Here is a 20,769-nt window from a genome sequence, read left to right on the forward strand (position 1 = left end):
ATAATGTCTCTGCTCTCCCACTAATACCCAGACCTGTGTGTTTCTATATCTCAGGAGATCCAGGGCCAATGGGTCCCCCTGGCCACACAGGACTGTTGGGGGCCCCCCGGCCCTCCTGGACCCAGGGGACTGATGGGCCCCGTTGGGCCATCGCCTGACCTGTCCTTCATGAAGCAGGGCCGACGGGGGCCCATGGTCAGTAACAGCACCACCACCAGTACCATCTGTTTCAATACACTCGTATGCCTTGTATACTGTCCCTTCTAGGAGACCGACATTACAACAGCACTTTCTTCCTTTAACATCATCATCATGTCATCCTCTCAGATTCTCCTTGGTTATAAACTGCCTTTCAAATATACTGAAACAGCAGGTCTAGAGAAACAGAGCACTGTCTGTTCTGCTGTGTTAGATGATGGTGTCCCCCTCCTCCCCTCCCCATGTCCCTCTCCTCCCCTCCCTCCCCTGCCCACGTCCCCCTCATCCCCTCCCCATGTCCCCCTCCTCCCCTCCCCGTGTCCCCCTCCTCCCCTCCCCATGTCCCCCTCCTCCCCTCCTCCCCTCCCCATGTCCCCCTCCTCCCCTCCCTCCCCTCCCCATGTCCCCCTCCTGCCCCGTGTCCCCCTCCTCCCCTCCCCGTGTCCCCCTCCTCCCCTCCCCATGTCCCCCTCCTGCCCCGTGTCCCCCTCCTCCCCTCCCCATGTCCCCCTCCCGCCCCTCCCCATGTCCCCCTCCTCCCCTCCCCATGTCCCCCTCCTCCCCTCCCTCCCCTGCCCATGTCCCCCTCCTCCACTCCCCATGTCCCCCTCCTCCCCTCCCCATGTCCCCCTCCCTCCCCTCCCCATGTCCCCCTCCTCCCCTCCCCATGTCCCCCTCCTCCCCTCCTCCCCTCCCTCCCCTGCCCATGTCCCCCTCCTCCCCTCCCCATGTCCCCCTCCTCCCCTCCCCATGTCCCCCTCCTCCCCTCCCTCCCCTCCCCATGTCCCCCTCCTGCCCCGTGTCCCCCTCCTCCCCTCCCCATGTCCCCCTCCTGCCCCCGTGTACCCCTCCTCCCCTCCCCATGTCCCCCTCCTCCCCCCATGTCCAACACCTCCCCCTCTCTCTCATCTCTGCTGTGACACATGTCATGACTCTGACCCCATCAGCTGACTGTGCCCCCTCTCCCAGCACAGACAGACAGACGGACGGACAGACAGACAGACAGACGGACGGACAGACAGAGTGTTGTGACTTCCCCAGCTGTGGTGGGCCCTGTAGGGGAAACTAGGACACGAGTCACAGGCCTGTCTGTCCTTGGACATCCTATCCCCAATATAGTGCATATCAGTTAAACATGTTTGAACAGATATCGATACCATATCGGTTTGAAGGAATAACATTTTAACTGTGTGGACTTCACTTCCACGGCTCTGTGAAGTCCAGACATCATTTTGCTGATTGCCCATTGGGACATGTTCTGGGAACCAACCCCACCAGTTTAATAAGGGAAGTCCGTACAACAGGCGTTGACCTTACAGTGAAATGCTTTCTTACGAGCCCCCAACCAACAATGCAGTTTTAAAAAAAATATGGACAAGATTAAGAGGTAAAAGTAACAAGTAATTAATGAGCAGCAGTAAAACAACAATAGCGAGACCATATACAGGGAGGTACCAGTACAGAGTCAATGTGGAGGCTATATACAGGGAGGTACCAGTACAGAGTCAATGTAGAGGCTATATACAGGGAGGTACCAGTACAGAGTCAATGTAGAGACTATATACAGGGAGGTACCAGTACAGAGTCAATGTGGAGGCTATATACAGGGAGGTACCAGTACAGAGTCAATGTGGAGGCTATATACAGGGGGTACCAGTACAGAGTCAATGTGGAGGCTATATACAGGGAGGTACCAGTACAGAGTCAATGTGGAGGCTATATACAGGGAGGTACCAGTACAGAGTCAATGTGGAGGCTATATACAGGGAGGTACCAGTACAGAGTCAATGTAGAGACTATATACAGGGAGGTACCAGTACAGAGTCAATGTGGAGGCTATATACAGGGAGGTACCAGTACAGAGTCAATGTAGAGACTATATACAGGGAGGTACCAGTACAGAGTCAATGTGGAGGCTATATACAGGGGGTACCAGTACAGAGTCAATGTGGAGGCTATATATAGGGAGGTACCAGTACAGAGTCAATGTAGAGACTATATACAGGGAGGTACCAGTACAGAGTCAATGTGGAGGCTATATACAGGGGGTACCAGTACAGAGTCAATGTGGAGGCTATATACAGGGAGGTACCAGTACAGAGTCAATGTGGAGGCTATATACAGGGAGGTACCAGTACAGAGTCAATGTAGAGGCTATATACAGGGAGGTACCAGTACAGAGTCAATGTAGAGGCTATATACAGGGAGGTACCAGTACAGAGTCAATGTAGAGGCTATATACAGGGAGGTACCAGTACAGAGTCAATGTGGAGACTATATACAGGGAGGTACCAGTACAGAGTCAATGTGGAGACTATATACAGGGAGGTACCAGTACAGAGTCAATGTGGAGACTATATACAGGGAGGTACCAGTACAGAGTCAATGTGGAGGCTATATACAGGGAGGGTACCAGTACAGAGTCAATGTGGAGGCTATATACAGGGAGGTACCAGTACAGAGTCAATGTGGAGGCTATATACAGGGAGGTACCAGTACAGAGTCAATGTGGAGGCTATATACAGGGAGGGTACCAGTACAGAGTCAATGTGGAGGCTATATACAGGGAGGTACAGTACAGAGTCATGTGGAGGCTATATACAGGGAGGTACCAGTACAGAGTCAATGTGGAGGCTATATACAGGGAGGTACCAGTACAGAGTCAATGTGGAGGCTATATACAGGGAGGTACCAGTACAGAGTCAATGTAGAGACTATATACAGGGAGGTACCAGTACAGAGTCAATGTAGAGACTATATACAGGGAGGTACCAGTACAGAGTCAATGTGGAGGCTATATACAGTGGGTACCAGTACAGAGTCAATGTGGAGGCTATATACAGGGAGGTACCAGTACAGAGTCAATGTGGAGGCTATATACAGGGAGGTACCAGTACAGAGTCAATGTAGAGACTATATACAGGGAGGTCCCAGTACAGAGTCAATGTGGAGGCTATATACAGGGAGGTACCAGTACAGAGTCAATGTAGAGACTATATACAGGGAGGTACCAGTACAGAGTCAATGTGGAGGCTATATACAGGGGGTACCAGTACAGAGTCAATGTGGAGGCTATATATAGGGAGGTACCAGTACAGAGTCAATGTAGAGACTATATACAGGGAGGTACCAGTACAGAGTCAATGTGGAGGCTATATACAGGGGGTACCAGTACAGAGTCAATGTGGAGGCTATATACAGGGAGGTACCAGTACAGAGTCAATGTGGAGGCTATATACAGGGAGGTACCAGTACAGAGTCAATGTAGAGACTATATACAGGGAGGTACCAGTACAGAGTCAATGTGGAGGCTATATACAGGGAGGTACCAGTACAGAGTCAATGTGGAGGCTATATACAGGGAGGTACCAGTACAGAGTCAATGTGGAGGCTATATACAGGGAGGTACCAGTACAGAGTCAATGTAGAGACTATATACAGGAGGTACCAGTACAGAGTCAATGTAGAGACTATATACAGGGAGGTACCAGTACAGAGTCAATGTGGAGGCTATATACAGGGAGGTACCAGTACAGAGTCAATGTAGAGACTATATACAGGGAGGTACCAGGAGGTACCAGTAGTCAATGTAGAGACTATATACAGGGAGGTACCAGTACAGAGTCAATGTAGAGACTATATACAGGGAGGTACCAGTACAGAGTCAATGTAGAGACTATATACAGGGGGTACCAGTACAGAGTCAATGTAGAGACTATATACAGGGAGGTACCAGTACAGAGTCAATGTGGAGACTATATACAGGGAGGTACCAGTACAGAGTCAATGTAGAGACTATATACAGGGAGGTACCAGTACAGAGTCAATGTAGAGACTATATACAGGGGGTACCAGTACAGAGTCAATGTAGAGACTATATACAGGGAGGTACCAGTACAGAGTCAATGTAGAGACTATATACAGGGGGTACCAGTACAGAGTCAATGTAGAGACTATATACAGGGGAGGTACCAGTACAGAGTCAATGTAGAGACTATATACAGGGAGGTACCAGTACAGAGTCAATGTGGAGGCTATATACAGGGGGTACCAGTACAGAGTCAATGTGGAGGCTATATACAGGGAGGTACCAGTACAGAGTCAATGTGGAGGCTATATACAGGGAGGTACCAGTACAGAGTCAATGTAGAGACTATATACAGGGAGGTACCAGTACAGAGTCAATGTGGAGGCTATATACAGGGAGGTACCAGTACAGAGTCAATGTAGAGACTATATACAGGGAGGTACCAGTACAGAGTCAATGTGGAGGCTATATACAGGGGGTACCAGTACAGAGTCAATGTGGAGGCTATATACAGGGAGGTACCAGTACAGAGTCAATGTAGAGACTATATACAGGGGGTACCAGTACAGAGTCAATGTGGAGGCTATATACAGGGAGGTACCAGTACAGAGTCAATGTGGAGGCTATATACAGGGAGGTACCAGTACAGAGTCAATGTAGAGACTATATACAGGGAGGTACCAGTACAGAGTCAATGTGGAGGGCTATATACAGGGAGGTACCAGTACAGAGTCAATGTGGAGGCTATATACAGGGAGGTACCAGTACAGAGTCAATGTGGAGGCTATATACAGGGAGGTACCAGTACAGAGTCAATGTAGAGACTATATACAGGAGGTACCAGTACAGAGTCAATGTAGAGACTATATACAGGGAGGTACCAGTACAGAGTCAATGTGGAGGCTATATACAGGGAGGTACCAGTACAGAGTCAATGTAGAGACTATATACAGGGAGGTACCAGTACAGAGTCAATGTAGAGACTATATACAGGGAGGTACCAGTACAGAGTCAATGTAGAGACTATATACAGGGAGGTACCAGTACAGAGTCAATGTAGAGACTATATACAGGGGGTACCAGTACAGAGTCAATGTAGAGACTATATACAGGGAGGTACCAGTACAGAGTCAATGTGGAGACTATATACAGGGAGGTACCAGTACAGAGTCAATGTAGAGACTATATACAGGGAGGTACCAGTACAGAGTCAATGTAGAGACTATATACAGGGGGTACCAGTACAGAGTCAATGTAGAGACTATATACAGGGAGGTACCAGTACAGAGTCAATGTAGAGACTATATACAGGGGGTACCAGTACAGAGTCAATGTAGAGACTATATACAGGGAGGTACCAGTACAGAGTCAATGTAGAGACTATATACAGGGAGGTACCAGTACAGAGTCAATGTAGAGACTATATACAGGGGGTACCAGTACAGAGTCAATGTAGAGACTATATACAGGGAGGTACCAGTACAGAGTCAATGTAGAGACTATATACAGGGGGTACCAGTACAGAGTCAATGTAGAGACTATATACAGGGAGGTACCAGTACAGAGTCAATGTAGAGACTATATACAGGGGGTACCAGTACAGAGTCAATGTAGAGACTATATACAGGGAGGTACCAGTACAGAGTCAATGTGGAGGCTATATACAGGGAGGTACCAGTACAGAGTCAATGTGGAGGCCATATACAGGGAGGTACCAGTACAGAGTCAATGTAGAGACTATATACAGGGAGGTACCAGTACAGAGTCAATGTGGAGGCTATATACAGGGGGTACCAGTACAGAGTCAATGTAGAGACTATATACAGGGAGGTACCAGTACAGAGTCAATGTGGAGGCTATATACAGGGGGTACCAGTACAGAGTCAATGTGGAGGCTATATACAGGGGGTACCGGTACAGAGTCAATGTGGAGGCTATATACAGGGAGGTACCAGTACAGAGTCAATGTAGAGACTATATACAGGGAGGTACCAGTACAGAGTCAATGTGGAGGCTATATACAGGGGGTACCGGTACAGAGTCAATGTGGAGACTATATACAGGGGGTACCGGTACAGAGTCAATGTGGAGGCTATATACAGGGTGTCACGGTACAGAGTCAATGTAGAGGCTATATACATGGGGGTACCAGTACAGAGTCAATGTGGAGACTATATACAGGGAGGTACTGGTACAGAGTCAATGTGGAGACTATATACATGGGGGTACTGGTACAGAGTCAATGTGGAGACTATATACAGGGGGTAGGGGTACAGAGTCAATGTAGAGACTATATACAGGGAGGTACCAGTACAGAGTCAATGTGGAGACTATATACAGGGAGGTACCAGTACAGAGTCAATGTGGAGACTATATACAGGGAGGTACCAGTACAGAGTCAATGTAGAGACTATATACAGGGAGGTACCGGTACAGAGTCAATGTAGAGACTATATACAGGGAGGTACCGGTACAGAGTCAATGTAGAGACTATATACAGGGAGGTACCAGTACAGAGTCAATGTAGAGACTATATACAGGGAGGTACCGGTACAGAGTCAATGTAGAGACTATATACAGGGAGGTACCAGTACAGAGTCAATGTAGAGACTATATACAGGGAGGTACCAGTACAGAGTCAATGTAGAGACTATATACAGGGAGGTACCGGTACAGAGTCAATGTAGAGACTATATACAGGGAGGTACCAGTACAGAGTCAATGTAGAGACTATATACAGGGAGGTACCAGTACAGAGTCAATGTAGAGACTATATACAGGGAGGTACCAGTACAGAGTCAATGTAGAGACTATATACAGGGGGTACCGGTACAGAGTCAATGTGGAGACTATATACAGGGGGTACCGGTACAGAGTCAATGTGGAGACTATATACAGGGGGTACCGGTACAGAGTCAATGTGGAGACTATATACAGGGTGTTACGGTACAGAGTCAATGTGGAGACCATATACAGGGGGTACCGGTACAGAGTCAATGTGGAGGCTATATACAGGGGGTACTGGTACAGAGTCAATGTGGAGACTATATACAGGTGGTACCGGTACAGAGTCAATGTGGAGGCTATATACAGGGGGTACTGGTACAGAGTCAATGTGGAGACTATATACAGGTGGTACCGGTACAGAGTTAATGTGGAGGCTATATACAGGGGGTACCGGTACAGAGTCAATGTGGAGACTATATACAGGGGGTACCGGTACAGAGTCAATGTGGAGACTATATACAGGGGGTACTGGTACAGAGTCAATGTGGAGACTATATACAGGTGGTACCGGTACAGAATCAATGTGGAGACTATATACAGTGGGTATACTCCCAATCACGGCCGGTTGTGATACAGCCTGGAATCGAACCAGGATCTGTAGTGACACCTCTAGCTCTGAGATGCAGGGATTTTGGGGCTATTCTATTGGTCCCTTAAGCCAGTGAAGTGCAATCAAGCACTGATAAAGTATTTGAAATGATTTCGAATAGTATTTGAACCCTGGTCGTAACTGGGTTTTGTGCACAGAGTGAGTGTGTGTATGTGTGTGTGTGTGTGTGTGTGTGTGTGTGTGTGTGTGTTTGTGTGTGTGTGTGATGGGTGGTGTACATTTCAGTGTGGTACAATATGAATCAGTCCGGATCTGAATGTGGCGGAGGTCCCAGCTCTCTGTCCCCAGTGCCCTTTGATGGTGACTGTATAGAGAGGAGATACAGAGGTTCTTTGCCCTTAAATGCTAAAGTCATTGAAATGTAGCTGGACCCAAGATGTGACTGGACACAGTGAATGTTTAAATGATGTGATCTGTGATGTCTTCTCTTGTCTCTTACAGGGTCATGCGGGGGCACCAGGAAAACATGGCATCAAGGTAGAGCATGACTTAGAGCTACATCCCAAATCGCGTACAATTCCCTATCTAGACCACTACTTTGACTAGGGCCCATAGGACTCTGGTTAAAAGGAGTGCACTACATATGGAATCGGTACCATTTGGAACACAACCCTTGGAGCATCCTCCCTAATCTCTAGCTCTCTTCTAGTCTGGTCCCAGATCAGTTTGTGCTGTCTCGTCAATTAACTCCTATGGTTAATCCTTGTCAAGCCAAACAGATCTGGGATCAGCCTTGACTGTTTTTCATCTGGATCTGGCCAATGTCTCATTTTAGCCACATACAGTTTTTTTGGGGGGGGATGGAATGTAAATATTTTTTTCAATGTTGGAAGATTATGTTTAACATCATATCTATGATTACTATGGATTTAGACAAACGCTCTAACCGAGGCTATTTTGGGAATTGAATTCCCAGTGCATTCCTGCAAAGAAGCAGCTTTTCTCGCTTTCCTACAGCTGTGCTTGGTCAACTCTTCCACCTGATAATGCCCTCACCTGGTCTAAAGGTGACATGACACATATACATTTTACATTAACGTTTCATTAAAAAGTGCTAGCCGATATGTCCCCGATATTGGGTGATTGGTTAGATTAGAGATATGGATAGCGTATGGAACAGTTTACTGATATTGGGTAGGTGATTGGTTAGATTAGAGATATGGATAGGGTATGGAACAGTTTACTGATATTGGGTAGGTGATTGGTTAGATTAGAGATATGGATAGCGTATGGAACAGTTTACTGATATTGGGTAGGTGATTGGTTAGATTAGAGATATGGATAGCGTATGGAACAGTTTACTGATATTGGGTAGGTGATTGGTTAGATTAGAGATATGGATAGCGTATGGAACAGTTTACTGATATTGGGTAGGTGATTGGTTAGATTAGAGATATGGATAGCGTATGGAACAGTTTACTGATATTGGGTAGGTGATTGGTTAGATTAGAGATATGGATAGCGTATGGAACAGTTTACTGATATTGGGTAGGTGATTGGTTAGATTAGAGATATGGATAGCGTATGGAACAGTTTACTGATATTGGGTAGGTGATTGGTTAGATTAGAGATATGGATAGCATATGGAACAGTTTACTGATATTGGGTAGGTGATTGGTTAGATTAGAGATATGGATAGCGTATGGAACTGTTTACTGATTCCGTTGTTCTACATTTCAACCAGTACCTTACGATTCTGTATTAGGTATTTGATTAGATTACGGGTCACAGAACCTTTTATGATCCACCATGACTTTGGTGTCCGAAAGATTTGAACGTTCTGCTTATCAGGCTCCCGAATCAAAAATCTAAACCATCTGGTACAACATTTACACAGCCCCTATCTAACCCGTGTTCAGCTAATAATCCCAGTAGTCAGGTCCATATCGGCTCCATCCAGGCCTCACAGCACAATGCCCATACTCCTCTATCACATGGCTTTAATGGGCTGGATAGCTGTGTCTATACTGTCCAGGTTATTAATATGCTATTCTTACACTAATGCTACATTATTAGGCCCGTACATACTCAGGTTGCACATTGATGTGCAATGCATTTGACACAACGGCTGTGATAAAAGTTAAGAGGATATTTTTCACGAGTTTTTTGCAAAACAATGTTTACACACCCCATTGACAGTTTAGGCTTCTATGACCCCCAACTTAAATGGTCTGAATAGCTACACTGAACAAAAATATTAACGCAACATGTAAAGTGTTGGCCCTGTGTTTCATGAGATGAAATAAAAGATCCCCGAAAATTTTTCATAGATACCAAAAAAATGGATTTCTTTCAAATGCTGTGCTCATATTTGTTTACGTCCCTGTTAGTGAACATTTCTCCTTTGCCAAGATAATCCATCCACCTGACAGGTGTGGCATATCAAGAAGCTGACTAAACAACATGATCATTACACAGGTGCAACTTGTGCTGGGGACAATAAAAGGCCACTCTAAAATGTGCAGTTTTGTCTCACAACACAATGCCACAGATGTCTCAAGTTTTGTGGGAGCGTGCAATTGGCATGCTGACTGCAGGAATGTCCACCAGAGCTGTTTCCAGAGAGCGTAATGTTAATTTCTCTACCATAAGCCACCTCCAACGTTGTTTTAGACAATTTAGCAGTACGTTTAACTGGCCTCACAACCGCAGACCACGTGTATGGCGTCGTGTGGGTGATCTATTTGCTGATGTCAATGTTGTGAACAGAGTGCCCCATGGTGGCGGTGGGGTTATGGTATGGGCAGGCATAAGCTACGGACACAGTTGCATTTTTATCAATGGCAATTTGAATGCACAAAACTACCGTGGCGAGATCCTGAGGCCCATTTGTTTTTGACCAACATGTGCATATCTGTATTCCCAGTCATGTGAAATCCATAGATCAGGAACTAATTTAATTCATTTTGATTGACTGATTTCCTCAAATGAACTGTAACTCAGTAAAATCAATGAAATTGTTGCTTTTGTTCACTATGTCTTGCCCAGGTTATTACTATGGTACAATACTGCTACAGTATTAGTACATAGACTGAAAGATATTAATCCTCTGCTCTAATTTACCGACAAAAAAGTAAACATCTGGATTTAACAAGGTTTTTGAACTTCATTCAAAATGAACATTTCATCTCCCGTGTGGTAATGACAGTATACGGAGAAGACAGTCAGTGTTGTCTTCTCCTGCCTGATTGCTCTGTAGCTGTAACTCATCTTAACACAATATTGGTTTTGTTTCTCTAGGGGGAGACGGGGGCTGCTGGACCTTCTGGACCTCCTGTAAGTCAAGACTCTGTTTTAGATGCCCCTCTTCTGTCTTTATTCAACTACCCTACAATATACCAGTCAGTGATATACTGTTCTGCACCATGACACACACACACACGCGCACACGCACACACACAAACACACACACAGTCTTGTACGGTTACTTTTGTGTGGACACACTATTCATTCAGTCCCATCCAAAATCCTATTTTCCATAGCCCCTAACCCTAACCCGTACACTTACCCTAACCTTAACCCTAAACCTAACCATAGCGCCTAACATTAATTCTAACCCTAACACTAATTCTAACTTTACCCCTAAACCCACCGATAAATAGCATTTGACCTCATGAGGACCAACAAAATGTACCCCAGTTAGTCAAATTTTTGTTTGTTTACTATTCTTGTGGGAACTCTCTCTCTCTTCTGTCTCCCTTCAACCACCCTGGTGTACTATATGAGACGGACTGGTCACACACAATTCCCAGGTGGCAAAGTTCCGGATGGATTATTGTCATTTATCAGTGAAGTAACAAACCCCCACCTAGCAATCCATTGCAACCCCAAACTGTTCACACCCCGCTTGTTGGCGGAGAGAACAATTAGCCATTTTAAAGCTCATTTCCTGCATTTCTACACATCTTATGTACGTTTTATATATGACACCAGGGGTCGAAGCACGATCGAACCATACAAGCTTGATAGCACTCCGAGATGCTGAGGTAAACTTTTAAGTGAATAACAGAAAGGAAAACGCTGCACACTGTCTCTCATGCTCCCAGGTGATATTTATTTACAATGTTTTTGACCCTTAGGTCTTCATCAGGTATCCATATCCCAGGTGTGGGTGGAAGGTGCGATATATATATATTTTTAGGGGCAGTACTCAGTGACATCACTTCCTGAAACATATAATTTCACAATATTAACATTTAATGTATCAAAATATATGATCATTCACAGAGAATGTGATCAATATTTCTAGTAATATACACACATACAATATTCAATTAGGAGTTTTTTTTAAACATAATTTAGACTTATTGAAACTATAAAAACGGTTTCAAGTCAAACTCCTCGTTAAGGCCAAGAGGAGACAGTGTGTTGAGCCTGTGGATCCAGAAAGATTCCCTTTGAAGAAGTTTCCGCTCAATTTCCCTCCCCTGCGTGACATCTTGACCATTTCTATTCCAATGTATCACAGAGAACTAATAGGATGTCCAGCTTGTACAAAATGAGCAGCAACCAGATTTTTTCTCTCTGTATATTGCTGCGGTGCTCAAAGAATGTAATATTGTATGTATATTACTATAAATATTGATCACATTCTCTGTGTATGGTCATATATTTTGATACATTTGAATGTTAATATTGGTAAACTATGTTATACATTTTTTTACCTCCTGTTTCAGGAAGTGATGTCACTGTGTACTGTCACCACTTCCGCCGAAGTTGTTCCCTCTCCTTGTTCGGGCGGTGTTCGGCGGTCGACGTCACCGACCTTCTAGCCATCGCTGATCCACTTTTCATTTTCCATTGGTTTTGTCTTGTCTTCCATCACACCTGGTTCCAATCCCATCAATTACATGTTGTGTATATAACCCTCTTTCCCCCCCCATGTCCTTGTCGGCTGTCACGTTCTGACCCTAGTTATTGTGTTAATTGTTTGTTTTAGTTGGTCAGGACGTGAGTTGGGTGGGCATTCTATGTTTTGTGTGTCTAGGTTGTTTTTCTGTGTTCGGCCTAGTATGGTTCTCAATCAGAGGCAGGTGTCGTTAGTTGTCTCTGATTGAGAATCATACTAAGGTAGCCTGAGTTTCACTGTTGTTTTGTGGGTGATTGTTTCCGTGCTGTGTTTTACACTACACGGTGCTGTTTTTGGTTTTCGTTATTCACGTTACATTCATTGTTTTGTATGGAGTGTTCAGTTTATGTGTTTTAATAAAAAACCATGGACACTTACCACGCCGCATATTGGTCCTGCGATCCTTCTCGCCTCTCCTCTTCAGACGAAGAGGAGGAAAACCATTACAGAATCACCCACCAAACAAGGACCAAGCGGCGTGGTAATGAGCAGCAACAGCGGCCGAAGACACAAGACTCCTGGACGTGGGAGGAAATCCTCGATGGGAGAGGACCCTGGGAAAAGCCAGGGGAGTGTCTCCATCCCAAGGAGCAGCAGGAGCAACAGCAGCAGCAGGAGAGGCAACAGCAGCAGAAATGTCAGGATTCCTGGACATTGGATGATGTTTTGGATGGCAAGGGTTGCTACACATGGGAGGAGATCCAGGTTGGTAGGGATCGCCTACCATGGGAACAGGTGGAGGCATTGAGGAGAGCAGCAGCAGCCGGAGAGAGGAGCCATCGATACGAAGGAACGCGACTGGCAAGGAAGACCGAGAGGCAGCCCCAAAAATGTATTGGGGGGGAGGGACTTGGAGCTATCGGCGAAGCTGAGGGCTGAGTCTGAGAGGGTCGAGGAGTTATTGGACAGATTGGAGGAGAGTGAACGGATGGGAGATGAGGAGACACTCGAGGAGGTGTTAATAGAATTGGGGGAGTGTGAAGAGAGAGAGCTGTTGATTTGGCGTAGTATGCAAGGCATTCGTCCTGAGGTGCGTGTCCCCAGCCCGGTACCACCAGTGCCGGCACCCATCAATACAGGTGCTCCCACCTGTCCAGAGCCTTCCTCCTCTCCAGCGCTGCCGGAGTCTCCCGCCTGTCCGGCGCTGCCAGAGCTTCCGCCCCTCAGTCCAGAGGCGCCAGAGCCCCTCAGTCCAGAGGCGCTAGAGCTCCTCTGTCCAGCGCTGCCAGAGCCTTCCTCCTCTCCAGCACTGCCGGAGTCTCCCGCCTGTCCGACGCTGCCAGAGCTTCCGCCCCTCAGTCCAGAGGTGCCAGAGCCCCTCAGTCCAGAGGCGCCAGAGCTCCTCTGTCCAGCGCTGCCAGAGCCTTCCTCTCCAGCGCTACCGGAATCTCCAGTCTGCCCGGCGCCATCTGAGCTGCCCGTCTGCCCAGCGCCGCCTGAGCTGCCCGTCTGCCCAGCCCCATCAGAGTCTCCAGGCTGTCCAGAACTACTAGAGTCTCCCGTCTGTCCAGAGCTGCTAGAGTCTCCCGTCTGTCCAGAGCTGCTAGAGTCTCCCGTCTGTCCAGAGCTGCTAGAGTCTCCCGTCTGTCCAGAGCTGCTAGAGTCTCCCGTCTGTCCAGAGCTGCTAGAGTCTCCCGTCTGTCCAGAGCTGCTAGAGTCTCCCGTCTGTCCAGAGCTGCTAGAGTCTCCCGTCTGTCCAGAGCTGCTAGAGTCTCCCGTCTGTCATGAGCTGCCAGAGCCGCCAGTCAGCATGGAGGCGCCAGTCAGCGTGGAGCCGCCAGAGCCGCCAGTCAGCGTGGAGCCGCCAGTCAGCATGGAGCTGCCAGTCAGCTTGGAGCCGCCAGTCAGCAAGGAGCCGCCAGTCAGCCAGGATCTGCCAGAGCCGCCAGTCAGCCAGGATCTGCCAGAGCCTCCATTCAGCCAGAATCTGCCAGAGCTGTCAGTCAGCCAGGAGCTGCCAGAGCTGTCAGTCAGCCAGGAGCTGCCAGAGCCGTAAGTCAGCCAGAAGCTTTCAGAGCCGTCAACCAGCCTGAGCTATCTCTCAGTCCTGAGCTACCCCTCAGTCCTGAGCTACCCCTCAGTCTTGAGCTACCCATCAGTCATGAGTTACCTCTCAGTCCTGAGCTACCCCTCAGTCCTGAGCTACCTATCAGTCCTGAGCTACCCCTTAAGTCCAGAGGTGTCCCTCAGTCCGGTGGGCCTGTTGTTTAGGGTTCCCAGGTCAGGGTCGGCGGAATGGGTCGCCGTTCCTAGGAGACCACAGAGGCGGACTAAGACTATGGTGGAGTGGGGTCCACGTCCAGCGCCAGAGCCGCCACTGCGGACAGATGCCCACCCAGACCCTCCCCTATAGGTTCAGGTTTTGCGGTCGGAGTCCGCACCTTGGGAGGGGGGTACTGTCACGTTCTGACCCTAGTTATTGTGTTTATTGTTTGTTTTAGTTGGTCAGGACGTGCGTTGGGTGAGCATTCTATGTTTTGTGTGTCTAGGTTGTTTTTCTGTGTTCGGCCTAGTATGGTTCTCAATCAGAGGCAGGTGTCGTTAGTTGTCTCTGATTGAGAATCATACTAAGGTAGCCTGAGTTTCACTGTTGTTTTGTGGGTGATTGTTTCCGTGTCTGTGTTTTACACCACACGGTGCTGTTTTCAGTTTTCGTTATTCACGGTACGTTTATTGTTTTGTATGAAGTGTTCAGTTTATGTGTTTTAATAAAACACTTACCACGCCGCATATTGGTCCTCTGATCCTTCTCGCCTCTCCTCTTCAGACGAAGACAGCGGTGATTGTTTATTGTATGTGTACGTCTGTACTGGTGTGCGTCAGGTTGATTATTATTTTTATGTTTTCCTGTGTTTTTTTTGTAAATAAACTGCACCGTTGGAAAGACAGTTATTTCTCTCCTGCGTCTGACTTCTCTGCCGCCAGTTAAACACCTTTACAGCATCACCGACCCGAACTATGGAGTCAGCAGGAAACGGCCATAGGAGTGGAAGAGCGCGTCCAGGAGCATGCAGAAATACTACACCATCTTGGCACCACCATGGACCATGTTGTCCAGACAATGGACCGCTGAGAGAGACGGGGAGTTCTTCCGGCGCCTCCACCAGCACAACCGGGGTCTCCCCTGAGCGCCCCTTTCCAGCCTGAACCCAGTGGGATCCGTCTCTCCTTGCCACAGGAGGACAACGGGAGTGCTGCAAACTGCCAGGGGTTCCTGTTACAATTAGACCTCTACCTGGCCACTGTCCACCCAGCTCCATCGGGTTGTGAGAGGGTGTCCGCCCTCGTCTCGTGCCTCACCGGGAGAGCCCTGGAGTGGGCCAACGCCGTGTGGAGAGAGGGAGATGCGGCGTTGGACCAGTTTGAGGAGTTCACCCGCCATTTCCGGGCAGTCTTCGACTACCCCACCGAGGGTAGAGCTGTGGGTGAACGCCTCTACCATCTGAGGCAGGAGACGAGGAGCGTCCAGGATTTCGCCCTGGAGTTTAGGACCCTGGCTGCCAGTGCGGGATGGAACAACGGGATGGAATGCCGCCAGTTAAACACCCTTACAAGTACTGCCCCTATATATAGGACCTTCCACCCCCACCTGGGATATGGATGCCTGATGAAAAACATTGTAAATAAATATCACCTGGGAGTATGAGCAGCGGTGTGCGGTGTTTTCCTTTCTGTTTTCAATGAGTTTTCCTACAACTCCAGCATCTGAGGAAAGTACCTTGGATGTGCAAATTTTCTTCAGCTTTTGTACGTAAACTTTAAGTGAGCCATACAACTTTGATAGCACTCCAAGATGCTGACGTAAACTAACCTCTAGGGGATCGGTGTGTGTGTCCCCGTGCGACGTTGGAGCTAACGTAGGCTAATGTGATTAGCATGAGGTTGTAAGTAACCAAATAAATCCCAGGACATAGACATATCTGATATTGGCAGAAAGCTTCAATTCTTGTTAAACTAACTACACTGTCAAATTTACAGTAGATATTCCAGTAAAATAATACCATGCCATTGTTTGAGGAGAGTGTACAATTATGAACTTGAAAAATGTATTAATAAACAAATTAGGCACATTTGGGCAGTCTTGATTCAACATTTTGAACAGATATTCAGTGGTTCATTGGATCAAACTAAAACTTTGCACACAAACACTCCTGCCATCTAGTGGCCAAAATCTAAATTGCACCTGGGCTGGAATAATACATTATGGCCTTTCTCTTGCATTTCAAAGATGATGGTACATAAAATAAATAATAATATGCATGTTTCTTTCTTTGTATTATCTTCTACCAGATCTGTTCTGTTATATTCTCCAACATTGATTTCACATTTCCACAAACTTCAAAGTGTTTCCTTTCAAATGGTATCAAGAATACGCATATCATTGCTTCAGGTCCTGAGCTACAGGCAGTTAGATTTGGGTATGTTGTTTTAGGATTAAAATTTTTTTAAAGGGTCCAATCCTTATTAAGTGAGCCATACAAGTTTGATAACACTCCGAGATGCTGGTGGTCGGTGGCGGTTTGAGTGTGTCAAGAACTGCAACGCTGCTGCGTTTTTCAAGCTCAACCCTTTCCTGTGTGCATCAAGAATGGTCCACCAACCAAAGGACATCTAACCAACTTGACACAACTGTGGGAAGCACTGGAGTCAACATGTGCCAGCATCCCTGTGGAAGGCCTTCGACACCTTGTAGAGTCCATGCCCCTACAAATTGAGGCTGTTCTGAGGGTAAAAGTGGGTGCAACTCAATATTAGGGAGGTTCCTAATGTTTTGTACACTCAGTCTCCAACGGAATTGTGATGTTACAGATTCCCTGCTGCGTGACCAAAGCTCTCCAGGCTGTTCTCTGTCAGTGTTGAGATCCATATTTCAGAGGTGGTGCGTGTAGACTATCATCAATGATGTCAGAGAGGTAGCGAGAAGAGAGAGGGTAGAGGCCATCCCTACATGTCTTTCACATTAACTTTTCCAGGATGTTTTGGATTTTGAATGCTGGATTCCAAGACACACATCAGACATCAGATCATGGAGCGAGGAGGGGATGGAGGGAGAATAGAGAGGTGGAGGTAGTGAGGAGGGGATGGAGGGAGAATAGAGAGGTGGAGGTAGTGGGGAGGGGATGGAGGGAGGGAGAATAGAGAGGTGGAGGTAGTGAGGAGGGGATGGAGGGAGAATAGAGAGGTGGAGGTAGCGAGGGGGGGATGGAGGGAGAATAGAGAGGTGGAGGTAGGGAGGAGGGGATGGCGGGAGAATAGAGAGGGGGAGGTAGTGGGGAGGGGATGGCGGGAGAATAGAGGTGGAGATAGTGGGGAGGGGATGGAGGGAGAATAGAGAGGTGGAGGTAGTGAGGAGGGGATGGAGGGAGAATAGAGAGGTGGAGGTAGTGAGGAGGGGATGGAGGGAGAATAGAGAGGTGGAGGTGGGGATGGAGGGAGAATAGAGAGGTAGAGGTAGGGAGGAGGGGATGGAGGGAGAATAGAGAGGTGGAGGTAGGGAGGAGGGGATGGCGGGAGAATAGAGAGGTGGAGGTAGTGAGGAGGGGATGGCGGGAGAATAGAGAGGTGGAGGTAGTGAGGAGGGGATGGAGGGAGAATAGAGAGGTGGAGGTAGTGAGGAGGGGATGTCGGGAGAATAGAGAGGTGGAGGTAGCGAGGAGGGGATGGCGGGAGAATAGAGAGGTGGAGGTAGTGAGGAGGGGATGGAGGGAGAATAGAGAGGTGGAGGTAGGGAGGAGGGGATGGAGGGAGAATAGAGAGGTGGAGGTAGGGAGGAGGGGATGGAGGGAGAATAGAGAGGTGGAGGTAGTGAGGAGGGGATGGAGGGAGGTACAGTTTTACCACGGTGAACCCAGAAGGTTCAGAGGTCAAGGAACAAACGCCCAGTCTCTTATCTCATCCGAGTGAAATCAAAGCACCAGATTAATGACAACAGTACAAAAAACCTTTGAGATGAGGTGTGATCCTACAGAACACACTAACAGCAGTTCCAATTCATTTCAGTCCATTCAGGAAGTAAACAGACATTTCAATTCCACATGGACAATTGGAATGCATAGTTTGCTTCCGGGAACTTACTCAACTGAAATGGAATTGACCACAGCTGTGAATGACAGTATGTTATCAACCTCCTCTTTTGATTTCTCAACCTAGGGCCCTCCCGGATCCTTTGACTTCCTGCTACTGTTGATGGCTGACATCCGTAACGATATCGTTGAGCTACAGAGCAAGGTGTTCGGCAGACTCATGCAGTCTCCTGGAGAGGAGTTCCCTATGGGGGTCCCAGATACATGGAGGGACAACCAGTCGCCTGGGAGGGAGGTCCCCATGGTTGGCCCAGAGAGCTGGAGGGACAGCCAATCGCCTGACAACTGGAGGGAGAACCAAGATATCCTGGTGGACATGGGCTCTGGAGAAGACAAACCAAAGGATTACAAAACACAAAACATTGCCAAGGGCAACTCTGGAGAAGACTACAAACCACGCAGGAAGGAAGAGGACAGGAACAGGAACAGGAACAGGAAGAGGAAACCCGTGCGAGCCTCAACAACAGACTCAGACTTGGATTGGACACTTTGAATTTGAGGCAGATTTTCAGTGTTTGTTTGTAAATATTATTATCAACATATTTTTTATTGAACTGCTTAAAGTCACTCAAAAGTCAAAATGTATTTTTTTTCTTTCATAGAATCTCTATTTTTATATTATAAATAGGATTGTAAATGTATATTTTAGTACATTTGTTTGTATTATAGTTATGGACTTGAATGTCAACAGCATTTCACTCACTGAATGTCTAAAATGGTCTAATTCTTACTTAAACATAGTTTCCACCCTGTTATAGACACATGCACACATGAGAATAGTCCAATTCAGAGTCCAATTCGTCCTACCCCTAAATCATAGATAGAATATGTCATTCGATTTCTTTGCTCCTAATCACCACAGCTTTGTTTGTTCGTTGCCTCAGCAACACTAGCCAAGGATTGTTTATGGTTGCTATGGCTGCTAAGTAAGTGTGTAACACTCCTCCAAAGCCAAGTGGTTGCTATGGCTGCCAAACCTCCAGGAGAATGGTCCTTGACAGAGAGAAGAAGAAAGGTCATGGAGAGTACCACTGGAGAGGGATTGAGCAACTTCTCATGTAATGGAATATTCCAGTGTTTTTAAGTGGCACCATATTATATTTCAGCAGATCCAAGTCTAGGCTTATGTGGTCAAAAGGGGGCATTTTACAATTCAAACATAAATCGCACATGTAAAGAAACTGGAAAATAAATGCCGTAATAACACAAACATGTATTCCATCTGTTTTTATTTATGTCATGGCTGGAGCAGTAAGAGATAAGACTGGCTAGGCTTGAGGTAGAGAGAGAGAGGGGGGGTGGAGAGAGAGGGGGGGTGGAGAGAGAGGGGGGGGTGGAGAGAGAGGGGGGGGTGGAGAGAGAGGGGGGGGTGGAGAGAGAGGGGGGGTGGAGAGAGAGGGGGGGGGGGGAGAGAGGGGGGGGTGGAGAGAGAGGGGGGGGGTGGAGAGAGAGGGGGGGGGTGGGGAGTGGAGAGAGGGGGGGGCGGTGGAGAGAGAGGGGGGTGGGGTGGAGAGAGAGGGGGGCTGGAGCAGTAAGAGATAAGACTGGGGGGGGTGGGGGGTGGAGAGAGAGGGGGGGGGGGTGGAGAGAGAGAGGGGGGGTGGAGCAGTAAGAGATAAGACTGGCTAGGCTTGAGGTATAGGTTAGAGAGAGGGGGGGGGTGGAGAGAGAGGGGGGTGGGTGGAGAGAGAGGGGGGGTGGAGAGAGAGGGGGGGTGGAGAGAGAGGGGGGGTGGTGGAGAGAGAGGGGGGGGTGGAGAGAGAGGGGGGGTGGAGAGAGAGGGGGGGGGGTGGAGAGAGAGGGGGGCTGGAGCAGTAAGAGATAAGACTGGGGGGGGGTGGAGAGAGAGGGGGGGGGTGGAGAGAGAGAGGGGGGGTGGAGCAGTAAGAAGATAAGACTGGCTAGGCTTGAGGTAGAGAGAGGGGGGGGGGGGTGGAGAGAGAGGGGGGGGTGGAGAGAGAGAGGGGGGGTGGAGAGAGGGGGGTGGAGAGAGAGGGGGGGGGTGGAGAGAGAGGGGGGGTGGAGAGAGAGGGGGGGGTGGAGAGAGAGAGGGGGGGGTGGAGAGAGAGGGGGGGTGGAGAGAGAGGGGGGTGGAGAGAGAGGGGGGGGGTGGAGAGAGGGGGGGGTGGAGAGAGAGGGGGGGTGGAGAGAGGGGGGGGGTGGAGAGAGAGGGGGGGGTGGAGAGAGAGGGGGGCTGGAGCAGTAAGAGATAAGACTGGCTAGGCTTGAGGTAGAGAGAGAGGGGGGGGTGGAGAGAGGGGGGGGGTGGAGAGAGAGGGGGGGGGGTGGAGAGAGAGGGGGGGTGGAGAGAGGGGGGGGGTGGAGAGAGAGGGGGGGGTTGGAGAGAGAGGGGGGCTGGAGCAGTAAGAGATAAGACTGGGGGGGTGGAGAGAGAGGGGGGGGGGTGGAGAGAGAGAGGGGGGTGGAGCAGTAA

The 20,769-nt window shown here is 48.3% G+C and overlaps 1 protein-coding gene across 1 annotated transcript in view; it reads left to right on the top strand.

Moving 5' to 3' along the window:
- ccbe1 (collagen and calcium binding EGF domains 1) overlaps positions 1-19,545 on the top strand; it is a 120,772-nt gene extending 101,227 nt beyond the window's left edge. The window contains 5 exon segments of the mRNA XM_031826127.1: positions 55-98; positions 100-195; positions 7,845-7,880; positions 10,644-10,679; positions 18,403-19,545. Of these exon segments, the coding sequence (XP_031681987.1) occupies positions 55-98; positions 100-195; positions 7,845-7,880; positions 10,644-10,679; positions 18,403-18,828 (638 nt within the window). The 3' untranslated portion in view covers positions 18,829-19,545.
- Positions 19,546-20,769: the final 1,224 nt, after the last annotated feature.

The sequence above is a fragment of the Oncorhynchus kisutch genome, linkage group LG6 (genome assembly GCF_002021735.2).
Source record: "Oncorhynchus kisutch isolate 150728-3 linkage group LG6, Okis_V2, whole genome shotgun sequence".
Taxonomy (NCBI): Eukaryota; Metazoa; Chordata; class Actinopteri; order Salmoniformes; family Salmonidae; genus Oncorhynchus; species Oncorhynchus kisutch.